The sequence below is a fragment of the Hemitrygon akajei genome, chromosome 1 (assembly GCF_048418815.1).
Source record: "Hemitrygon akajei chromosome 1, sHemAka1.3, whole genome shotgun sequence".
In the NCBI taxonomy this organism is placed as follows: Eukaryota; Metazoa; Chordata; class Chondrichthyes; order Myliobatiformes; family Dasyatidae; genus Hemitrygon; species Hemitrygon akajei.
Window position 1 is genome coordinate 188,052,522 of NC_133124.1, and position 20,900 is coordinate 188,073,421.

Genomic DNA, 20,900 nt, shown 5'->3' on the forward strand with positions numbered 1-20,900 from the left:
TGAGATTTATGGTGAGGAGATTTAAGGTGGAGGGGACCTGAGTGGAAAGTTTTTCCCATGGAGGCTAATGGGTATATGGAACAAGCTGCCAAAGGAAGCTGTAGATATTAGGACAGGTTCAGGGATAGGAGATGTTTTAGAGGGATATAGACCAAACAGAGGAATGTGGGAGAAGCTCAGTTAAGTATCTTGGTTAGCATGGACTAGGTTGCCTCTAAGGTTCTATAATGTGTGTGTTGGGGGTATTTTACACAACATCACTTTCTGCCTTCGAGTCCCTGGGATCATTCCAATCTCCGCCACATCTTACTGCTATGTGAGGGGATTCACTTAGATTCTGCACTTAATAAGAGGAAAATTTGCCTACTTTTTCCTTTACCCAAGGGAGCAGGTGGTGGTGGTATAGGATTTGTTTACATTGTGCAGTTCCTGAAGGTTCAGATATTTGTCCACAGTATTCATACCTCATCCATACAACCTCAGATTAAACCAGCTACTCGAAGAGTTAAATGATTACTCTTCAATTCAAATGGTTCAAGATGGTGCCAAGCTGTGATCTTCTTTGTGGTTGCAGCTCAGACACAACTTCTTAAATTTTTTTTAGGTTTGTGGTTCATAGAGATGGTTTTGGGGACAGTGAGGGGAGCTAGGGGTCTAAATTGTGGTGAATCTGTGGAATTCTTTGCTACAGGCAGCTATGTATTTATGTATATTTAAGGCAGAGGCTGATAGATTCATGATTGTCAAGGCGTGAAGGGATATGGGGAGAAGACAGGAGATGGAGGATGAGAGGACAATTGGCTCAGCCATGATGAAATGGTGGAGCAGACTCGACAGGCCAAATGGCCTAATTCTGCTCTTGTTGCTTATGGCCTTATTAGGGTTTAGGGGCAGGGAGGTGGGGAATTAGAGGGAAAGGTGGAGACTAAGCCTCCACTCCATGTTCAAAGACCCTCGAACCAGCCAGGATGGTCAGAGATCTGTCATTGCCGAGATCAGAGTTCGAGGCCTACTTTTCGGGGTTCTGTCATTGACAAGTCCAGCACTTGAGGCCTAGAGTTTGGGCCCTCATTCATCATCATCTGCAAGTCCTGGCTCGTTACCGAAGATTGAAGCCCAAAGGTCAGTCGAAGATCCGGAGGTTAAGGCCCAATGGCAGGAGCCCAGGTCTGCAAATCTCTGTAGGTCCACCGGAGAAGTCAGGCCCTGTGTCTGCAAATCCACAAGATGCCCCATCCTGGGGTTAGAGGACTCTGTGTGTGTGTGTGTGTGCGTGGGAGGAAGAGAGGAACATGGCTCGTTTTGCTGTTGTTACTTTGTTGATTGGTATATTCTGTTATTTTTGTGTTCTGCATAGTTCACAGATCTTCATGGGCATGATAGAGTTGGCACTGGAGTGTGTGGCGACACCTGCAGGCCTCAGCCAGCACATCTTCATGTGTGTGTTGGTCGTTAACACAAATGACTCATTTCACTGTATGTTTTGATGTACATGTAATAAATAATTCTAAATCTAGCCACCTCCCTAAATGCCTACTGCTGGCAGTGCCTCACTTTTATCCTCACAGTCCCAAAGGACCCCTACACAACAAGTGTGATGCCAGTGTCTTCACCGTCTCACCCATTTCATTCTGATCTCTAAAGCATTAATCCATGCTCTTCCCATCACTGCATAATCCAGTTCTTTCAGAATATGGCCACGATTGCAGATAGGTGGAGGGCCAGGCAGTGTTGAGGAAGCAGGGAGTCTGCAGAAGGGCTTGGACAGATCGGTAAAGTGGGCCAAGAAGTGGCAGATGGAATACAGTGCAAGGAAGTGTATGGTTTAACTGGAAAGTTACCAGCATGGATAGAAGATTGGCTGACTGCTAGAGGGCAAAGAGTGAAAATAAAGAGGGCTATTCTGGTTGGCGCTGGTGACGAGTGGTGTTCCACAGGGGTCAGTATTGGGACCACTTCTTTTCATGTTATACGTCAACAATTTGGATGACGGAATTGATGGCCAAGTTTGCAGGTTACACAACGATAGGTGGAGGGACAGGTAGTGTTGAGAATGCAGGGAGTCCAAAGAAGGACTTGAACAGATTGGCAGAATGGTCAAAGAGATGGAAGATAGAATATAGTGCCGGAAAGTGTACGGCCATGCAATTTAGTAGAAGTAAACTATTTTCTAAACAGGGAGAAAATTCAAAAATCAGAGGTGTAAAAGGACTTGGGCGTCCTTGTGCAGGATTCCTTAAAGGTTAACTTGCAGGTTGAGTGGGGGGGGGGTGCGGGGTGAGGAAGGGAAATGTAATGTTAGCACTCAGTGAAAGAGCACTAGAATTTAAGAGGCAGGAAGTGATGCTGAGGCACTATGAGGCATTGGTCAGATGGCACTTGGAGTACTGTGAGTAGTTTTGGGCCTTGTATCTAAGAAAAGATGTGTTAGCCTTGGACAGGGTCCAGAGGAGGTTCATGAAAATAATTCAAGTCATGAAAGAGTTAACGTATGAGGAAAATTTGATAGTTCTGGGCCTGTTCTCATTGGAGTTTAAAAGAATGAAGGAGGATCTCATTAAAACCTAACCAATATTGAAAAGCCTCGATAGAATAGAAATGGAGAGGATGTTTTCTATAGTGGTTGAGTCTAGGAGCAGAGAGCACAGCCTCTCAATATAGGGATGTCCATTTAGAACAGAGATGAGAAGGAATTTTTTTTTAGCCAGAAGGTGGTGAATCTGTGGAATTCATTGCCACAGTTGGCTGTGGAGGCCAAGTCATTGAGTATATTTAAAGCAGAGGTTGATAGTTCTCGGTTAGTCAGGGCATCAAAAGTAATGGGGAGAAGGCAGAAGAATGGGGTTAAGAGGGATGGAATGGTGGAGCAGACTCAATGGGCTGAATGGCCTAATTCTGCTCCTATGACTTACGGTCTTATCACAAGCTTTGAAATATGTCAGCTGATTTGCCTACAGCGAGCTCAATGTGATCCCAATGTTGGTTGAAGGATGTTGGTCAGTACTGGGTTAGCACCCTGCTCTGAGATAGAAGCTTGAGATATTTAAGAACATAAGAAATAGGAGCAGGAGTCGGCCATCTGAGTCAATAAGATCATGGCTGATCTGGCCATAGACTCATCTCCACCTACCTGTCTTTCTCCCATAAACCTTAATTCCCCTACAATGCCAAAATCTATTTCCAAAATGCCAAAACCTTGGCTTAAATATTTGGTATTTAGCTTTGGGCAGTATCCGGTTGATGATAGGTAGATGATCTTCCTTTAATATTTTCCTCTTCTCAGTGCACTTGTTCCTCAGTAACGACCCTCTGACAATGTAATGATCTTTCATTACTGCCTCGCCAACAACGCAACACTTCCTCATTCCTGAATGACCAACCATACACCCTTATTCCTGCTCTTCCAGCATCGCAGTGCCCAGTACTGCCCCCGCCTCCCCCCAACAGCACAGTAGTCCCTCAATCATGACCGCAACAGTGAAGTGTTCCCTCAGGTAATGCAGCGGTTCCTTAGGTACCCTGACCCTAAGCAATGTAATGGTTCCTCAGTAAAACCTCTCTGACAACGCAGCATTCCTTCAGTACTGATCGCCCAGCAGTGTGACGCCCCTCTGGAAGGCCTCTCCAACCTTGCAGCTCTGCTGTACTCATTCTTCCCTGAAGTACTGCCCCCTCCACAGAGGCAGACCAAACACGCACCTTGGTATTGCGGATGAAACTGCCCGCCAAAACACGGATTTCCCCGACCCAACATAAGGCACGAATCGTTTTAAGAAAGAAAACATTTACATTTTATAAACAAGTGAAATACAGAAATAACATTCCATAAAATGTGGTGCTCAAAGTCTGATACTTGATGTGATGCTCCGTGACACTTGCAAGCTGTGTTATTTTGCTCCAGTGTGATTAATAAGTGCTTCAGAAAGTTTTTTTTTTATTCCTAGTTTAAACAAGTTATTTATCTCCATCTTCACTGCCTCACTCCGTGTAGCCATCAAAGCAGTGAGGCGTTTAGATTGGAATTTCTCTGCAATTGAGCTAGCTTGCCCATGTCCAGACAATTCCTCACTACAGTTATAGTCAAGAATGGGTTTGTATCCCAAACCCAGAGATTTAACTGTAAACATCACTACTGCTGTAATCAAAAACCAGCAGCTTGGTAGATATTTAAAGGAGAATTTGAGATTGCCAAACAGCAGATGTTGCATATTTACCTGGCAAGTTATTATCAGATTTGATCACCAATTTCCTGTTTTGGGGAAACTTCTGTTGCTTATGTTATCCCAAAGAAAGTTAGGATTGATTAATAACTTCTGCCGGCAAAGGATGTCCAAGGTAGAAAGGAATATTACCTTTCCTCAGTAAGGCATCCCCACTCTGTGCAGGCAATTTTGCAACTCTGTTCTAAAGAATAAATGATTTATGTCCCACTTCACGTCTGTCACAAAAGACAACGTATTGACTAGAGAATTAGTGTTTCGAGAATTCATTTGTGTTTTTGCTTCCAGGTGGAAAGGTGAGGGGGTGAGGAATGTGCCTGGTGGGGAGGGAGGGGTGTGAATTTCAAGGAATTGATATAGCAAGTATTCTCTCTATTCCATCTCATTTTTAGCCAACACGAGATTAACGAGTTAAAAATACAACAGATGTTTTGTAACACAAGGGGTTTAGAGGTTCCACCAATCTAGTCAGATCTTAGTCCCTGCACATTTGGCTCAGATCTCAGATTCTATCAGAAAACCAGGTGCAGTACAGGAATTGCCCTCCTTTGAGAACTGGAAGGTAGGAAGGGATCCGTTTTGATGCTTGTTCCACAAGATAATTCCAATATTTGTAGTGCTGAGTCCTAGAAAGCAGGGCATCTTCACATGGAGGTTGTCCTTTGGTGAAGAAATAGATGTCTCTTTCATCTGATTAAATTGAAGACTTCATTTCCCATTCCTGTAAAATAAAAGAGCCTCATCAGACAGAGGAGTCGGGATGCCCTTGATCTGCAGAGAGGAAATGTGGGTCGGATAATTAAGATAGGATAAGCTTAAACCCACGGGAATTATCTGAAGTATTCAGCAGTTACTAACTCTTGTACATTCTGAATTGTGAAAGCCAGTTAAAGGACCACTGTTTATAATGTACGGTAGCAGCAAGAATGATCATAGAACATACGAGAGTTCAGCACAGGAACAGGACCAGTGTTTGAACCAACTTTGATGCCAATCTAACTAATCCCATCTGTCTTCACACGGACCTCCATTCCCTGCATGTTTGTGTGTCTGTGTGCTCTAGGTGTCTACCATTCTCTGTAACAAAGAGAGGTGCCCTGCATATCTCCCTTAAACGTTAGAGCTCAGAACACGATGTTGTGCTGGCCATTTAACCTACTCCAAGATCAATCTGACACTTCCCTCCTACATGACCCCCCAGTTTTCTTTCATCCATATGCCCGTCTAAGAATCTCTAAACTGCCACTACTGTATCTGCCTCTATCACCACCCTTGGCAGTACATTCCATGCACCCACTAACCTCTGCGTAAAGAACCCTCTATAGTTCCTGCCAATCTTCTTAAAAGTATGTCTGCTTGTAATAGCCATTGGTGCCCTGGGAAAAGGCACTCGATCTATCACCTTATAAACCCCTATCCTAAGGTTTCTTATCACCTTATAAACCCCTATCATCACCTCTCATCTTCCTTTGGTCCAGAGAAAAGCCCTAGCTTGCTCAACCTGTCCTCATAAGGCATGTTTCTTCCTCTCACCTGAATCTTTCCCTCACTCACCTTAAATCACCCTCCAATCCTTTGCATTTTCACAATGGGCAAACCCCTCTGGTGCCTACCATCCTATCCTATCATATGTCGATGTATTTCATTAAAGGGACAGGAGAGGCCTCAGATTAGCGTCCCACCCAGATCTGTCCAACCTGACGACCTGTGCACTCTCGGAGCTGCACCTCTGATAGTTCTCTCCCACTGACCCAATGGTTCTTTCAGCACCTCTCCATGTCAGCCCTCCGTCAGACTGCAACCTCCAACAAAGCCCCCTCTGCTAATGGCGTTCCCACAGCGCAGGCTCGCTCAATGCTGCCCTTTGAGAGTGCAGACTTTACTCGACAAACCCTCTGAAAGTTCAGTGGCCCCGCAATGTCGTCCTTTTGCAACGTGTGCTGTGCCTCATCATATCCTTAAACCCCCGGAGCGAGACGATCCCATGGCCTTCTGAACAAAATGCAGGGACGTTAGGGTGCTACAGTTGAAAGATCCAACTTTCAGAAACTGGAGGTGATGTGGGTCGTGATCTCAGAAAAGCTACAGTTCTTCTCTGTTTGTTTACTGACGGAATCTCGCTGAGCAGAAAATGCTGAAAACGTTCATGTGGCAGAAAGGAAAGGACGCTCGGATCAAAGGTCCTCCATCGGAACTGGAAAAGCACCGATGAGGAGCAATTGAGTTTGTTCCTCTCTCCGCGCCTGTTGCATGACCTGTCAAGTGCTTCCAGTCTTTTCCGTCTCCAACATTGACTGGTTCTTGCTGACTGTCTCCCTCCCCGCAGAAGGCACCCCTCCCTGCCCTGCATCTCGTACTGTTACCTTTCAGCAGCTCCCCGAACTGATCAGACGTACCTTGGTTTTCTGCAGCACTCTGCCCTTCTCGACGCCGAGGACACTCGGCGTCCGCCTCAGACTGCTTTTGGCTGAGGCTGTGCGTCTCAGGAGTGGGCTCACAACTGCAACCTGAAAATTGAATCAGAGCTAATCAATTCCTCCAACTGAAACCGGAAAGATTGGCGCCTGTGTTCCCTATCATTTTGTAAGATGATCACATTCCAACAATGGTGACTTTGAATCTGGCATAGAAAACTTAAAGGAAAAATAATGATGTTTAAAATACAGATAGGAGGAATTCATAGGAATATGGGACAAATGCAGTCAAATGGGCTGAACTGAGGTGGGCATCTTGGTAGGCATGGGCCAAATAGTCTGTTTCCGTGCTACATTACTTTATAATTGTGACTATCTAGTACTAGGTAATGATAAATGGTGCACTGAAGGTCGGGTAATAAAAGGGTTCACAGAACAATAGCTGTCACGTTACAAGATGCTGGAGGAACCCAGTGGGACAGGCAGTATCTGTGAAGGAAAATGGACAGTTGACTTTTCCTTCATCTGGACTGAACAATAAAGGAAGATGGACAATATATATATATAAATGATGCAGCTCTAAAAAACTCTGGTTAGACCACACTTGGAGTACTGTGTCCAGTTTTGGTCACTTCACTATAGGAAGGATGTGGAAGCATTGGAAAGGGTACAGAGGAGATTTACCAGGATGCTGCCTGGTTTAGAGAGTATGCATTATGATCAGAGATTAAGGGAGCTAGGGCTTTACTCTCTGGAGAGAAGGAGGATGAGAGGAGACATGATAGAGGTGTACAAGATATTAAGAGGAATAGATAGAGCGGACAGGGCACTACTGCTCAATACAAGAGGGCATGGCTTTAAGGTAAGGGGTGGAAAGTTCAAGGGGGATATTAGAGGAAGGTTTTTTACTCAGAGAGTGGTTGGTGCGTGGAATGCACTGCCTGAGTCACTGGTGAGGCAGATACACTAGTGGAATTTAAGAGATTACTAGACAGGTATATGGAGGAATTTAAGGCGGAGGGTTATATGGGAGGCAGGGTTTAAGGGTTGGCACAACATTGTGGGCTGAAGGGCCTATAACGTGCTGTATTGTTCCATGTTCTATATATATAAGTGGAGAGGAGATATAGAGCAAGAGCTGTCAGGCGATAGTGCGGGTCTGGGTGAGGAGGGGTGATAGGTAGATGAGGGAGCAGAGAGTGGAAATAGTGACAGAAGCTGGAAGGAATACCACCTCATATTGCATCTGGGTTGTCAACAACCCAGCAACATCCAGCTCCCACAAGACCATAAGACATAGGAGCAGAATTAGGCCATTTGGCCCATTGAGTCTGCTCCACCATTCCATCACGGCTGATTTATTAACTCCCTCAACTCCATTCTCCTGCCTTCTCCCCATAACCTTTACACCCTGATTAACCAAGAACTTAGCAACCTCTGCATTTTGCATGTCACAGTTCCAAGGAGACACCACATGGTGCAGAGGGAGAGAGAGTTTAAAAGCGAGCATGGACATTTGGAACATTTTGCATGCCACAGCCCCAAGGAAACACCAGATTGCATAGACAGAGGGACAATTTAAAAGAGGCAAGCGGGGGGGGGAGGGCAGTTGGTGTACTTTGTGTACTATGCTGCTGATGAGACATTGGATTCTGTAGCAGGAAGAGTTTAAAAGAAGTGAGTCAGCACCTACTGCTGCCGGTTGGACCAGATTGCACAGAGGGAGAGAGAAGTCAGAAGAAGCGAACAGGAGCAGGCAGCTCATTTTGTGCGCCACAGTTCTTCAGGATATTGGATTGCGCATAATTAGGCACTTGGTAAGGACTAATAAGATAAATTCAGATTTAAGTGGAGCCGCTATTGTGTGGGTGGGGAGTTGAGGCTTCGGCTCATCAAGGACAGGCACAAGCCACAGTTAGATTTTTAAATTATTTATTTATCCTTTCTTTCTAATTGCACAGCGGGGATACCACGCAGTATAGGTGACGCGGGATGTGGGAAGGCAGAGAGGCCTCCAGCGTCCCTGCAGACTGCGCCTGCAAGAAATGCATCCAGCTGCAGCTTCTGACAGAGAGTGTTATGGAGATGGAGCTGGAACTGGAGGAATTCTGGATCACTCGGAAGGCTGAGGGGCTGATGGGCAGGACATACAGGGAGGCAGTTACACCCCAGTTACAGGACACAGGTAACTGGGTGACCGTCAGGATAGGGAAAGGGGGTAGGCAGCCAGTGCAGAGTACCCCTGTGGCCATTCCCCCTCAACAACAGGAGAGCTTTGGATACTGTTGGAGGGTGGGGTTGGCGAATGACCTAGCAGAAGAGAGCAACAGCAGTCAGGTCTTTGACCTCCAGTTTGAGGTGTCGCTGGTGAATCTCCGTGACTCTGGTTGGTGGCCAATGAAACAAAGAAAACGACTAAATACTTTGTTAATCACTCTTTCTTCTGATAAATGATCATCGTAAGCAAAGGTCTGTAACTTCCCTTTGGACCTGGGGGCAACTCAATGCAGCAGAACTGAAGCCAGGTGAGGCAGTGGGGTCGTCGTCGAGGGTGAGGAAGATCTGAGATTTGATCGACTTAAGCGCTGGGCTGAATCGGAAATGTCAGGTATAGGCCCAAGGCAGTGCGGTCCGGTCCCCAGAGCGAATCAAAGCAACTGAACCCGATGCTTGGACAACAATTTAGGGGACGGGCCAGAATGGAAAGGTCAGGTGTCAGGGCCCGAGGTGAGGGATGGGCTGGTCCAGCTCACTGCTCTGAACTAAGGGTTTTGTGGCCTTCAGTTCAGAATGCTACTTGCTTGTGTTTATCATTTGCATGATTTTTTGTTTCTCTGCACACTGGGTGTTTGACGGTCTTTTTTTTAATGGGTTCTTTTTTCTGGTTTGTTTGTGACGGTCAGAAGACAAATCTCAAGGTTGTATCGTTTGTACTACTTTGATAATAAATGTTTGAACTTTGAGAAGGGAAGTTGGGAGAAGAAGCGGGCTATGGTCATCGAGGGCTCATTGGTCAGGGGAACAGAAAGGAGGTTCGGTGGATGAGAACGAGATTTCCAGATGGTTTGTTGCCTCCTGGGTGCCAGGGTCAGGGACATCTCAGATCGAGTCCACAGCATTCTTAAGTGGGAGGGTGAGAAGCCAGAGGTTGTGGTCCACGTTGGTACCAATGACATGGGTAGGAAAGGTAATGAGGTTCTGCAAAGTGAGTTCATGGAGTTAGGTGCTAAGTTAAAGGCCACGATCTCTAGGGTTGTGTAAGATAGGGAAGTTTGTGTAGAGATAGCAGGAGCTCTGACGGAGATCTTTCAGATGTCATTAGAAACGGGGATTGTGCCGGAGGATTGGCGTATTGCTCATGTGGTTCCATTGTTTAAAAAGGGTTCTAGAAGTAAGCCTGGCAATTATAGACCTGTCAGTTCGACATCAGTGGTGGGTAAATTAATGGAAAGTATTCTTAGAGATAGTATTTATAATTATCTGGATAGACAGGATCTGATTAGGAGTAGCCAGCATGGATTTGTGCGTGGAAGGTCATGTTTGACAAACCTTATTGAATTTTTTGAAGTAGTTACGAGGAATGTTGATGAGGGTAAGGCAGTGGATGTAGTCTATATGGACTTCAGCAAGGCCTTTGACAAAGTTCCACATGGAAGGTTAATTAAGAAGGTTCAGTCGTTAGGTATTAATGCTGGAGTAATAAAATGGATTCAACAGTGGCTAGATGGGAGATGCCAGAGAGTAGTGGTGGATAATTGTTTATCGGGATGGAGGCCGGTGACTAGCGGGGTGCCTCAGGGATCTGTTTTGGGCCCAATGTTGTTTGTAATATACATAAATGATCTGGATGATGGGGTGTAAATTGGATTAGTAAGTATGCTGATGATACTAAGGTAGGAGGTGTTGTGGATAATGAGGTGGGTTTTCAAAGCTTGCAGGGAGATTTATGCCGGTTAGAAGAATGGGCTGAACGTTGGCAGATGGAGTTTAATGCTGAGAAGTGTGAGGTTCTACATTTTGGCAGGAATAATCCAAATAGAACATACAGGGTAAATGGTAGGGCATTGAGGAATGCAGTGGAACAGAGAGATCTAGGAATAACAGTGCATAGTTCCCTGAAGGTGGAGTCTCATGTAGATAGGGTGGTAAAGAAGGCTTTTGGAACGCTGGCCTTTATAAATCAGAGCATTGAGTACAGAAGTTGGGATGTAATGTTAAAATTGTACAAGGCATTGGTAAGGCCAAATTTGGAATATTGTGTACAGTTCTGGTCACCGAATTATAGGAAAGATATCAATAAATTAGAGAGAGTGCAGAGACGATTTACTAGGATGTTACCTGGGTTTCAGCAATTAAGTTACAGAGAAAGGTTGAACAAGTTAGGTCTCTATTCATTGGAGCGTAGAAGGTTGAGGGGGGATTTGATCGAGGTATTTAAAATGTTGAGAGGGATAGATAGAGTTGACGTGAATAGGCTGTTTCCATTGAGAGTAGGAGAGATTCAAACGAGAGGACATGATTTGAGAGTTAGGGGGCAAAAGTTTAAGGGAAACACGAGGGGGTATTTCTTTACTCAGAGAGTGATAGCTGTGTGGAATGAGCTTCCTGTAGAAGTAGTAGAGGCCAGTTCAGTTGTGTCATTTAAGGTAAAATTGGATAGGTATATGGACAGGAAAGGAGTGGAGGGTTATGGGCTGAGTGCGGGTAGGTGGGACTAGGTGAGATTAAGAGTTCGGCACGGACTAGGAGGGCCGGAATGGCCTGTTTCCGTGCTGTGATTGTTATATGGTTATATTGCATTGAACTGCAGCTGCTAAGTTAACAAATTTCACAACACTTGCCGGTGATAATAAACCTGATTCTGGTTCTGATGTAAAATTGCATTAATTGCATATGTCATGACGCTACCAAGTGACACATGCATGCCTCGCTAAAAGTAATGTCAAAGTTACACCTGCATTTTGGACTCTCTAGTCTTCCTTTAAGTTAGTGTAATGTTTCAAAGTTACACAGCTTAACACTTAACACTCTTGTATTAGCCGTTTCCACCCCAAGAAAAAGGCACTGGCTGTGCTCTCCATCTATGCCCCTGTTCATCTTGAACACCTCCGTCAAACAACCTCTCCCATCCTCCTTCACTCCAAAGACAAAAGCCCCAGCTTGTTCAATCTTTCCTTTGTGTTTTCATACCAAAAAATGAGTGGATGACAATTGTAGTTCCTCCACTCATTCCTTAAATGTCGCCTTTCGCCTATCCACCATCACTCTTCCACAAAGTTCCTTGCATTATCCTATCAGCTGACTCCTAATATTTTCAGCTTTCTTCATTTAGATTTACTATCTTGGCTCTAGATTGAATAACTTCACTTTTCATCTTCCTTTGAGAATGAGTCATAAAATCTCATTTGGCCCATCTCTTCTACACTGACTACTAGCACCCTTCTGTATTAAACTCATTTCTCAGCATTTGACCCATTGCCTTCCATGCTTAGGTAGTTAAGTTGCTTGTTTAGGCACATCACAGTGACGTGTTACCCTATTCTTACTCTAGTCACTGAAACCCCATTCACCACGACCTGCACTTTGACCTCAGTAACAGCACTCTGACCTCAAGACAACCTCTTTCTAAATACTATTCACCAAAGCACCCTGCACAATGAGGTATTAGTAACTAGATAGATAGATAGATAGATAGATAGATACTTTATTCATCCCCATGGGGAAATTCAACTTTTTTCCAATGTCCCATACACTTGTTGTTGCAAAACTAATTACATACAATACTTAACTCAGTAAAAAATATGATATGCATCTAAATCACTATCTCAAAAAGCATTAATAATAGCTTTTAAAAAGTTCTTAAGTCCTGGCGGTAGAATTGTAAAGCCTAATGGCATTGGGGAGTATTGACCTCTTCATCCTGTCTGAGGAGCATTGCATCGATAGTAACCTGTCGCTGAAACTGCTTCTCTGTCTCTGGATGGTGCTATGTAGAGGATGTTCAGAGTTATCCATAATTGACCGTAGCCTACTCAGCGCCCTTCGCTCAGCTACCGATGTTAAACTCTCCAGTACTTTGCCCACGACAGAGCCCGCCTTCCTTACCAGCTTATTAAGACGTGAGGCGTCCCTCTTCTTAATGCTTCCTCCCCAACACGCCACCACAAAGAAGAGGGCGCTCTCCACAACTGACCTATAGAACATCTTCAGCATCTCACTACTATTCTAACTGCACGCTACCCAATCTAGGATGAACAGATGATGAAAAAGCACTGCAGATAACTGGAAATCTGAAAACAGAAATGACTGAAAACATTCAGTATGTTGGACAGCCTCTGTGGGGACAGAATCAGAACCAGAATGTTTCGAGCCACAGATGGTCTGTTACATGGTGCCTGGCAGGAGCCAAGACCAGGTCTTGTCGTTTGGTCCAAGACTCCAAAAGTGGTTGTAAGCAGCTGGGCTAAGCTATCAGTGACCGTAATCAGCATCCCAGACGACGGAGCTCAGAATGAAAGACGTTTGTCTCAGCCAGCTCTTCCTCGTGATCTTTTCACATGGCACATATCCGTGAGCATCAGAATGTTACTGTAAATGAAAACTTAAGAAACATTGGGAACCTAATTTAAGGCCTGTAGTCAGCTCCCATCAATGTTTCCTGCTCCTTGATGATTTTCAGCTTTAAACAATGCTGCTCCACCTCCCAATTTTCCGAGTCTATAGCTCTCCCAATATTGCTCAGATTTCCTCCTTGACTATCAACACCTTCCCATCTCTTTTCTTTGTTGCCTGAATTTTCCTGGATATTAAGATCCTAGCTTTGGTCACCCTTCACAGTGCATTCAAAGTTCAAAGTAAGTGTATCATCAACGTACATATGTGTCTGCATATACAACCCTGGGATTCATTTTCTTGTGGGCATTCACAGTAAGTACAAAGGAACTAAATAATAACCATCATATCATGAATAAACAATAAATATGGAGAATATGAGATGAGGAGTCCCTGAAAGAGATGCTGCAGGTTGTGGGAACTGTTTGGTGTTGGGACGAGTGAGGCTGAGTGAAGTTCTCATCCCCTCTGTTCAAGGCCCTGATGCTTTTACCCATTACACGATTAGATGATAAAGAGAGCCATATCAGAGATATTAAACAAAGTTCTAGCACGTGGTATCGCGAGCGATGGAGTGGGGAAGGGAAAAAGCAGCAGTAATAGACAGACCATGTTCAGGATGGGCCACAGGGATCAGAGTTGAACCTCCCAGCTCTTCACGGTCTGCGGCAGTGATCGGGATGAACTGATCTGGTGGCGTATATCTATCTTGCTGATGACGCCAGTCTGGTTACTATGCGGGCTGTGAGGCTACTGGAAGGGGTGCAGACAGACTGAGGAGATGACTAGAACCTGGCAGATGAAATTCGGAATGGAAAAGCATGGGGTCATCCACCGGAAGAGGGATAGTAAGAGACTGAAATGTGTTAGTGTCCAGAGGGACCTGGCTGTTCCTATCTGTACACTGGCAATTAGGAGGGCAAGCTACACATCAGCCTGTATGGCAAGAGGGCTTGAGCCTTATATCAATTATATAGAATCTTGTTGAGACCACACTTGGAATATTGTCTCTGAACGTGCGATCTCTACCCCGTGCAAAATAAAATACCTGCAATAAAGAAAGTGCAGCAATAATTCAGCAGATTGGTTCCTGGCACAGAAGGTTCACCAGTGCGATGAATTGAGAAGACCAAGAAGTGTCCTTGCTGAAGCAAATAAAATTCTTAAAGGACTAACATGGAACTGATATTTCCCATGACTTATGGACAGAAAATAAGGGACTCGTGATTCAGCTTTGAGACGAGGAAACTATTTCTTCACCAGCAGCACGGTGAATCTTTGGAATTGCCCACCACAATGGGGTGAGTAGGTTCAGCACTGAGCATATGCAAGATTGCATGGAGGTGACTATCAAGGAAGCTCAGGGAAGTGGCACTGGGGCAGTATGCAAGGCCAACGAGCACTTGGAACTGTGCTCCAGTGTGACAGAACGTGCAGCAGACTGGACTGACAGGACCCGCAGCTCGCTCTGCACGGCTGAGACAAACCTCAGAATTTGTTGTCTCCGAGCTTGATGAAAACAGTGCAAGTGTGTGTCCACAGGAGGCTCGTTTGAAGGTCTTGCTGAGAGACAGCAGGTTGAGCTCGGAGCCTGACTTCACCCTTTCCTTCGCCCGGTACACAGCCTGTTCCAGCCGGCGGATCTTCTCTTCCAGCCTCGGCAAGGTCTTCTTTTCTGCAGCCAGGAAGAAACAGAGCTTGAATTACTGAGCTAGACAAACTACCTTGGTCCTACACACTTGGACAATGCAAGGGAGCAAAACTGCTAGAGAAGAGACTGTCTTAAAAAGAAACCATTGAATTGTATACATTGCATACATTATATCACCTTGAGATTTGGCTATATAATGTATACATACTTTGAACTTTGAACTGAAGTGTGACAAATGCTTCCTATGATAATTGGATGCAAGTTTAACTTGAAGCAACATCCACAATATGGCAGATCAACTCAGGTGAAAAACCTGTTGATACCAACTCTGTAACACCCAGAAGAGCAAAATGTCAAAGAAGTGACAGAGAACACAAGTCAGTAGTGATTATTCTCCGATTATAATATCCCACCAATTCTCTTAGCTCCTTAACTAGGTCCCACTCTGTTGTGGCTCCACTCTCAATCATGCTACCTCTGGATTTGACCCTGACAACATGTAATGGCTGCCTAGCTAGCTAGCTTCCACTGTCCTTGAATTTGGACTGGCCCAAGACTCTGCTGTCCGTACTTAAATCGGGACCAGCTCCTGTTCACACACCAGACTCTGCGTTACACTGAATTCTCACTAACTTCCAAACAGGCTACATTTTAGTTTCAAAATGTCCATCCCTGTTTATAAATCCTTCAAGCAATCAAGGCACTGTTGCCATGTGCTCCTTCAGATCGGCAGTTGTTCCCGAGGGAGGGGGCTGAACAGGAGGATGGGGAGCGTAGGGGTTACAGTGATGGGGTTGGGGTTTGAACGGGAGTACGGGGAGTGCAGGGTTTACAGAGATGGGGGGGAGCTAGGCAGGGGTTTGAACAGGATGAAGGGGAGTGTCTTCCCTTTTTAAAAAATTCCCTTCTTCCCTTTTTCCATTTTTAAAAATACCTCTGTCCACATTGAAACAGAGATCTCGTCGAATCTCCTCTAGCTGCGCATGCGCAGGACACATCTACCGAAAACAAGCGACATGTTTGGTGTCGAATCTCGCGGTAAAAGTGTGCGTTTGTGTAGTTACAGACTTGAAAAACTTAAAACGACGGACAGCTGTTGGCTCTCGCGCAGGAGAACTTAAAACTAAAAAAGAAACAAATAGTGGAGCGTACAGCGGCAACCGACAGGGAGTTCACGGGCAGTCTGACCCGGCTGACGACGAACATTGGAAAACTGACTAACTCTGTTGCATTAATAAAGCACCTTGTTAAATGTATAAAACACATCTGCATCAGTGTTATCTTGTATTTCCATACAATGTTACATTAGGCTGTTACACATCTGTTGTCAGAGAAGTACTTGCATAAATAGGTAAACCACCTTCATACGAGCAAGGACAGAAAACGGCAAAGTGAGTATACTTATTTATTCAGTAAGTTATGGGTCTAAGTATTTGGTGAGTACATTTCTAACTCTTCTGGCTTCAGTCTCGTTGCCGTCTGTTCTGAAATTGTTAGGCTGCGTTCAAGAAAACAATGAATTAGTGCGCTGCCGTCTGATAGCGTTTTCAGAAGTCTCCGGTTACTCCGTCCACACTGATCTGCCCGAGCAGCATTTTCAAAAATACCCACCCTGGAAAGCGTTTCTGAAAAGCTCCGGTTTCAGGGGACAAAAATGCTGTTTCAGTGTGGACGGAGGGTAAAAACAAAGAGAAAAAGCTTCGGTTACGGATTTATCCGGCGTCGTGTGGATGTAGTCTTAATTGAGTTTTTGAGGGGGTGATGATGGAGCTTGATGAGGGTAAAGCAGTGGATGTTATCTACATGGACTTCAGTAAGGCCTTTGATACGGCAGGATGATTCAGAAGATAAGGACGCAGCGTGAATTGCAAATTTGGATTTACACCAGGCTTGCCCACTATAGGCAGAGGAGAGGGGTGGAACACTGTTATTTTGGCTGGAGGCCTGTGGCCAATGGTTTTCCACAAGGATCCGTGCTGGAACCTGTGTTGTTTGTGATGTGTGCTCAGTGGCCACTTTATTAAGAGCCACCTGTACCTGATAAAGTCGTTATGATCTTCTGCTGTAGTAGTCCTTCCACTTCAAGGTTCAACAAGATGCTCTTCTGCTCACCACTGTTATAACGCACGGTTATTTGAGTTACTACTGCCTTTCTGTCACCTTGAACCCGTCTTGCCAATCTCCTCTGATTTCTCTCACTAACAAGGCATTTTCACCCACTGAAATGCCGCTCATTGGTTGTTTATTGTTTTTCACACCATTCTCTTACAAACCCTAGAGACTGTTGTGCGTGAAAATCCCAGGAGATCAACAGCTTCTGAGATACTCAAACCACCCTGTCTGGCACCAACAATCATTACTTAGATCTCCTTTCTTCCCCATTCATATTTGGTCTGAGCAACCAATGGACTTCTGGACAATCTGCATGCTTTTATGCACTGGACCATAAAACCATAGGCCATTCAGCCCACCAAGTCTCTGCCTTTCCATCATGGCTGATCCCAGATCCCAGTCAACCCCATAAGACATAGAGCAGATTGCATTATGCCTTGCCACAATTTAGATAGTTCCATAAACCAGCAGGTGTACAGGTATACCAAATAAAGTAGCCACTGGGTGTACAGCAATGATTTAGCTGGGCGGATTAGCAAATTTGCAGATGACACCTAAATTGGTGGTTTTGTAGGCAGCTTAAAGGAGTATCAGAGAATACAGTGGGATGCAAATCAGTTGTAAGTGTGGGCAGAGAAGTGGCAAATAGAGTTTAATCCAGACAAGTTTAAGGTATTGCATTTATTTTTGAGGGTATCAAATGAAAAGAGATAGTATACAATTAATGGTAGCCCCCTTAATAGCATTGAGGCATGGAGAAAACTTGGGGTCCAGGTCCATCGTCCACTGACTTGGTGAAGAAGTCAGTGAAGAAGGTGTATGGGATGCTTGCCTTCATTGGCAGGGTTGAGTATAAGAGTGAGAAAATCATGATGCAGCTACATAAAACTTCAGTCAGACCGGACTGGAGCATCGTTTGCAGTTCCAGTCGTCCCATTCTAGGAAGGATGTGGAGACTCTGGAAAGGGTGCACAAGAAGTATACAGAATGGAGCCTGGATTAGAGGGCAGGAGCTGTAAGGAAAGTTTGTTTAAACTTGGGTTCCTCTCCTTAGAGCGTTGGAGGCTAACGGGACACTTGATAGACATTTTTAAAATTATGAGAGGCAATTCTTTTCCCCAAGGTAGAAATGTCAAAGACTAGAGGACATGCTTTTAGGGTTAGAGGGGAGAAGTTTAAAGGTAATGTGAGGGGCAAGTGTTGTTAGACAGAGGGTTGTGCCTGGCATAAATTACCAGAGAATCAGGGAGTTGGATGGAGTTTAAGCGGTTTTTAGATAGAGGCGTGAGTACGAAGGCAATGAAGGGATGTGGATGAGGGTGGAATTTAGTATGAATTGGCCTCGAGATCAGCACAACATTGAAGACCACATGTCCTGTCCAGTGCTGTACTGTTTTACGTTGTTATGTTGTATCAGGTGTTAAATTTTGTTTGACAACGTTGCTGTGAAACACGTGCTTACCAGGCAAGGAATCCATTGCTTCTTTGAAATCTTTCTTGTCTGTCTGTGTTGACTGGTTCCTGACAGGCTCCTTCTCATCTCCGGGCATCTTAATGTCAAATTCACTCCAAGTTTTTAAAAATCTGGCTTCAGGAAATGCAGTTGGGAAAGTAATGCATCAATTAAAAGCACTAAATAAAAATGCAAAATATTACTGACAGAATGGATACTAATGATACTCAAAGTTAAAAATCTTAACAGGTCAGTCAGCAAACTGTGGAAACATAATAGTCAATCACCAAAAATCTACAATGCAAGAAAAGCTATAGATCCCATAATCTGAGTTAATAAAGAGTTTGCTAGCCTATTTCCCACGATCAACCTACGCCAAAAGGTTAAGGAGGTTTGGCAGTCTCACCAAACTCCTTCACAAACTTCTATAGACGTAGCATTGAGATTATCCTGACTGGTTGCATCGTGGTCTGGTATAGCCACTTGAACACTCGGCAACATAAAAAGCTGCAGAGACTCAACCCAACACATCGCAGGAACACGAATAGCTACTACCTTCCAACCAAATTGTCCTTGAACCCTAACCCCAATCTACAGAAACACCATGATCACTTTTCACGACAATGGGACTTTGTTTCCTTTCTCTTAGTAATGTTCTTGCTCGTGTAATTTTGTACAATATACTTGATTTGCTTTCTTGAGCATGTTATGTGACATATGCTTGTGAGGCTGCTGCAAGTAAGTTATTCATTGCACCTGTCCATACATGTACCAGTGTAAATCACAATAAACTTTACTTGGACCATGAGAACATAAGAAATAGGAGCAGGAGTCGGCCATCCGGCCCGTCGAGCAGGCTCCGCCGGTCAATAAGATCATGGCTGATCTGGCCATGGGCCCATCTCCACCTACCTGGTTTTTCCCATAACCCTTAATTCCCCTACTATGCAAAAACCTATCCAACCTTGTCTGAAATATATTTACTGAGGTAGCCTCCACTGCTTCATTGGGCAGAGAATTCCACCCGGAGCTTTGCAGCTCCTTTCTTCCAATCCCCTCTGCACACTCTCCAGTGCTGTTCAAAGACTCTGCTCACTGATCAGTTCAGAACTAAGAATGACTTGAGATACTTGTTCTGTTTCTCTCCTCACAGCTGCTGCCTGACCTGCTTGAGTATTTCCGGCATTTTCTGCGATGAAAAGCCTTCACGGAGTTATCCAGATTCTGCCTTTCCCTATCTTCCCTTCAGTCCCTGCATTTGTCGGGTTCCATCATTTGAGAGTGTAAAATGTCCGGGGGCACGGCGAAACTCAGGTAGAAGCGGGAATATCGAAGACTGGAAGGCGTCACGAGGGCCCGGGTCACTGGAGTCAGGGGTCTACGCGAGTCCAGAAGTCGAGGCCCGAAAGTCAAACCTGTAATTGGCGAGTCCTAGGGTCTAGGCCTGAAGGTCAAACCCACTAAGTCCTGAGGTCAAATCCAAAGTTGGAGTCCAATGTCCGCCAACGTGAGAGTACGGGGCCATGGACTAGAGGCCCGAGGGTGGCCTGTCTGTGTGTAACTGGATGGGTAAGTGGGAGGCTGGGAAAGGGACTCGTTTTGCTGGTGTTGTCTAGATTTGTTTTGTTTTGTTGTTGTTGCTGTTTTTGTTTGTTTTGCTGTGGTCATGCTATGTTGGCGCTGGAATGCACGGCGCCCCTTGCAGCACAACCTTGGGGTGTTAGTTGTTAACGCAAATGACAGATCCCACTGGATGTTTAAATCTGAATCTGGATCTGAACCAGTGCAGACCCGCACTGGGGCTCCCGTCCCGTACTCCACATCGAGGAATGGTCACTTCCTATGTAAGGGGCCCCTTGGAATTTAACGGACCGTTCATGATTGTCCTGGGTGGCAGCGTTTGTTTAAAGGTGAAGAAAGGAAAGAAGGAGTTTCAGGTTTTAGCAGCAGGTCTGAACAACACTTACTACTTGGCAAGGTGTTGTATCTCGTTGTGTTGGTCGTTTTACTGCTTTGGTAATTCTCCGCAAATCCTGCACCTCCTCTGTTTCCTGGCTCCTGGCTTGGTGGACTGACTCTCTGTGGGAAACAAAGGACAGGGAGTGTGTCATGGACTTCACCGAGGGTCTGCTGAAGGTGTGCTTGTAGCCAACTGACCACCACTGGCCAAGGAGAGGTGAGATCTCCACCCTCTGAAACTCAGGACAGTCAGAGCAACTGTGAAACATTCTGAGAAATGATTTGTCCTTTACGCATTCTGCAAAACCACAACACCGTTCGGGATTTTATGTCTTCATAACAAGTGAAGACATTTAGGCACCTTAGTCACAGATCAACGTCACAAACTTCCCATTTATTTTTTTTAACATATTCAGGACATGAAGATCGCTAGTGAGGTCAACAATTATTTGACACTGTTACTTGTCCTTGAGTCAGCA

The 20,900-nt window shown here is 45.0% G+C and overlaps 1 protein-coding gene across 1 annotated transcript in view; it reads right to left on the reverse strand.

Annotated features, from left to right (window-relative positions):
• Positions 1–3,767: 3,767 nt before the first annotated feature.
• The window catches only part of LOC140728249 (actin filament-associated protein 1-like 2), a 143,517-nt gene continuing 126,384 nt past the window's right edge, over positions 3,768–20,900 (reverse strand). Inside the window, exons 13-17 of the mRNA XM_073046764.1 lie at positions 20,430–20,541; positions 18,472–18,597; positions 14,734–14,921; positions 6,617–6,727; positions 3,768–4,941 (exon numbers count right to left, since the gene is read on the reverse strand). Coding sequence (XP_072902865.1) covers positions 4,915–4,941; positions 6,617–6,727; positions 14,734–14,921; positions 18,472–18,597; positions 20,430–20,541 — 564 coding nt within the window. The 3' untranslated portion in view covers positions 3,768–4,914. The remainder of the gene's footprint in view (positions 4,942–6,616; positions 6,728–14,733; positions 14,922–18,471; positions 18,598–20,429; positions 20,542–20,900) is intronic.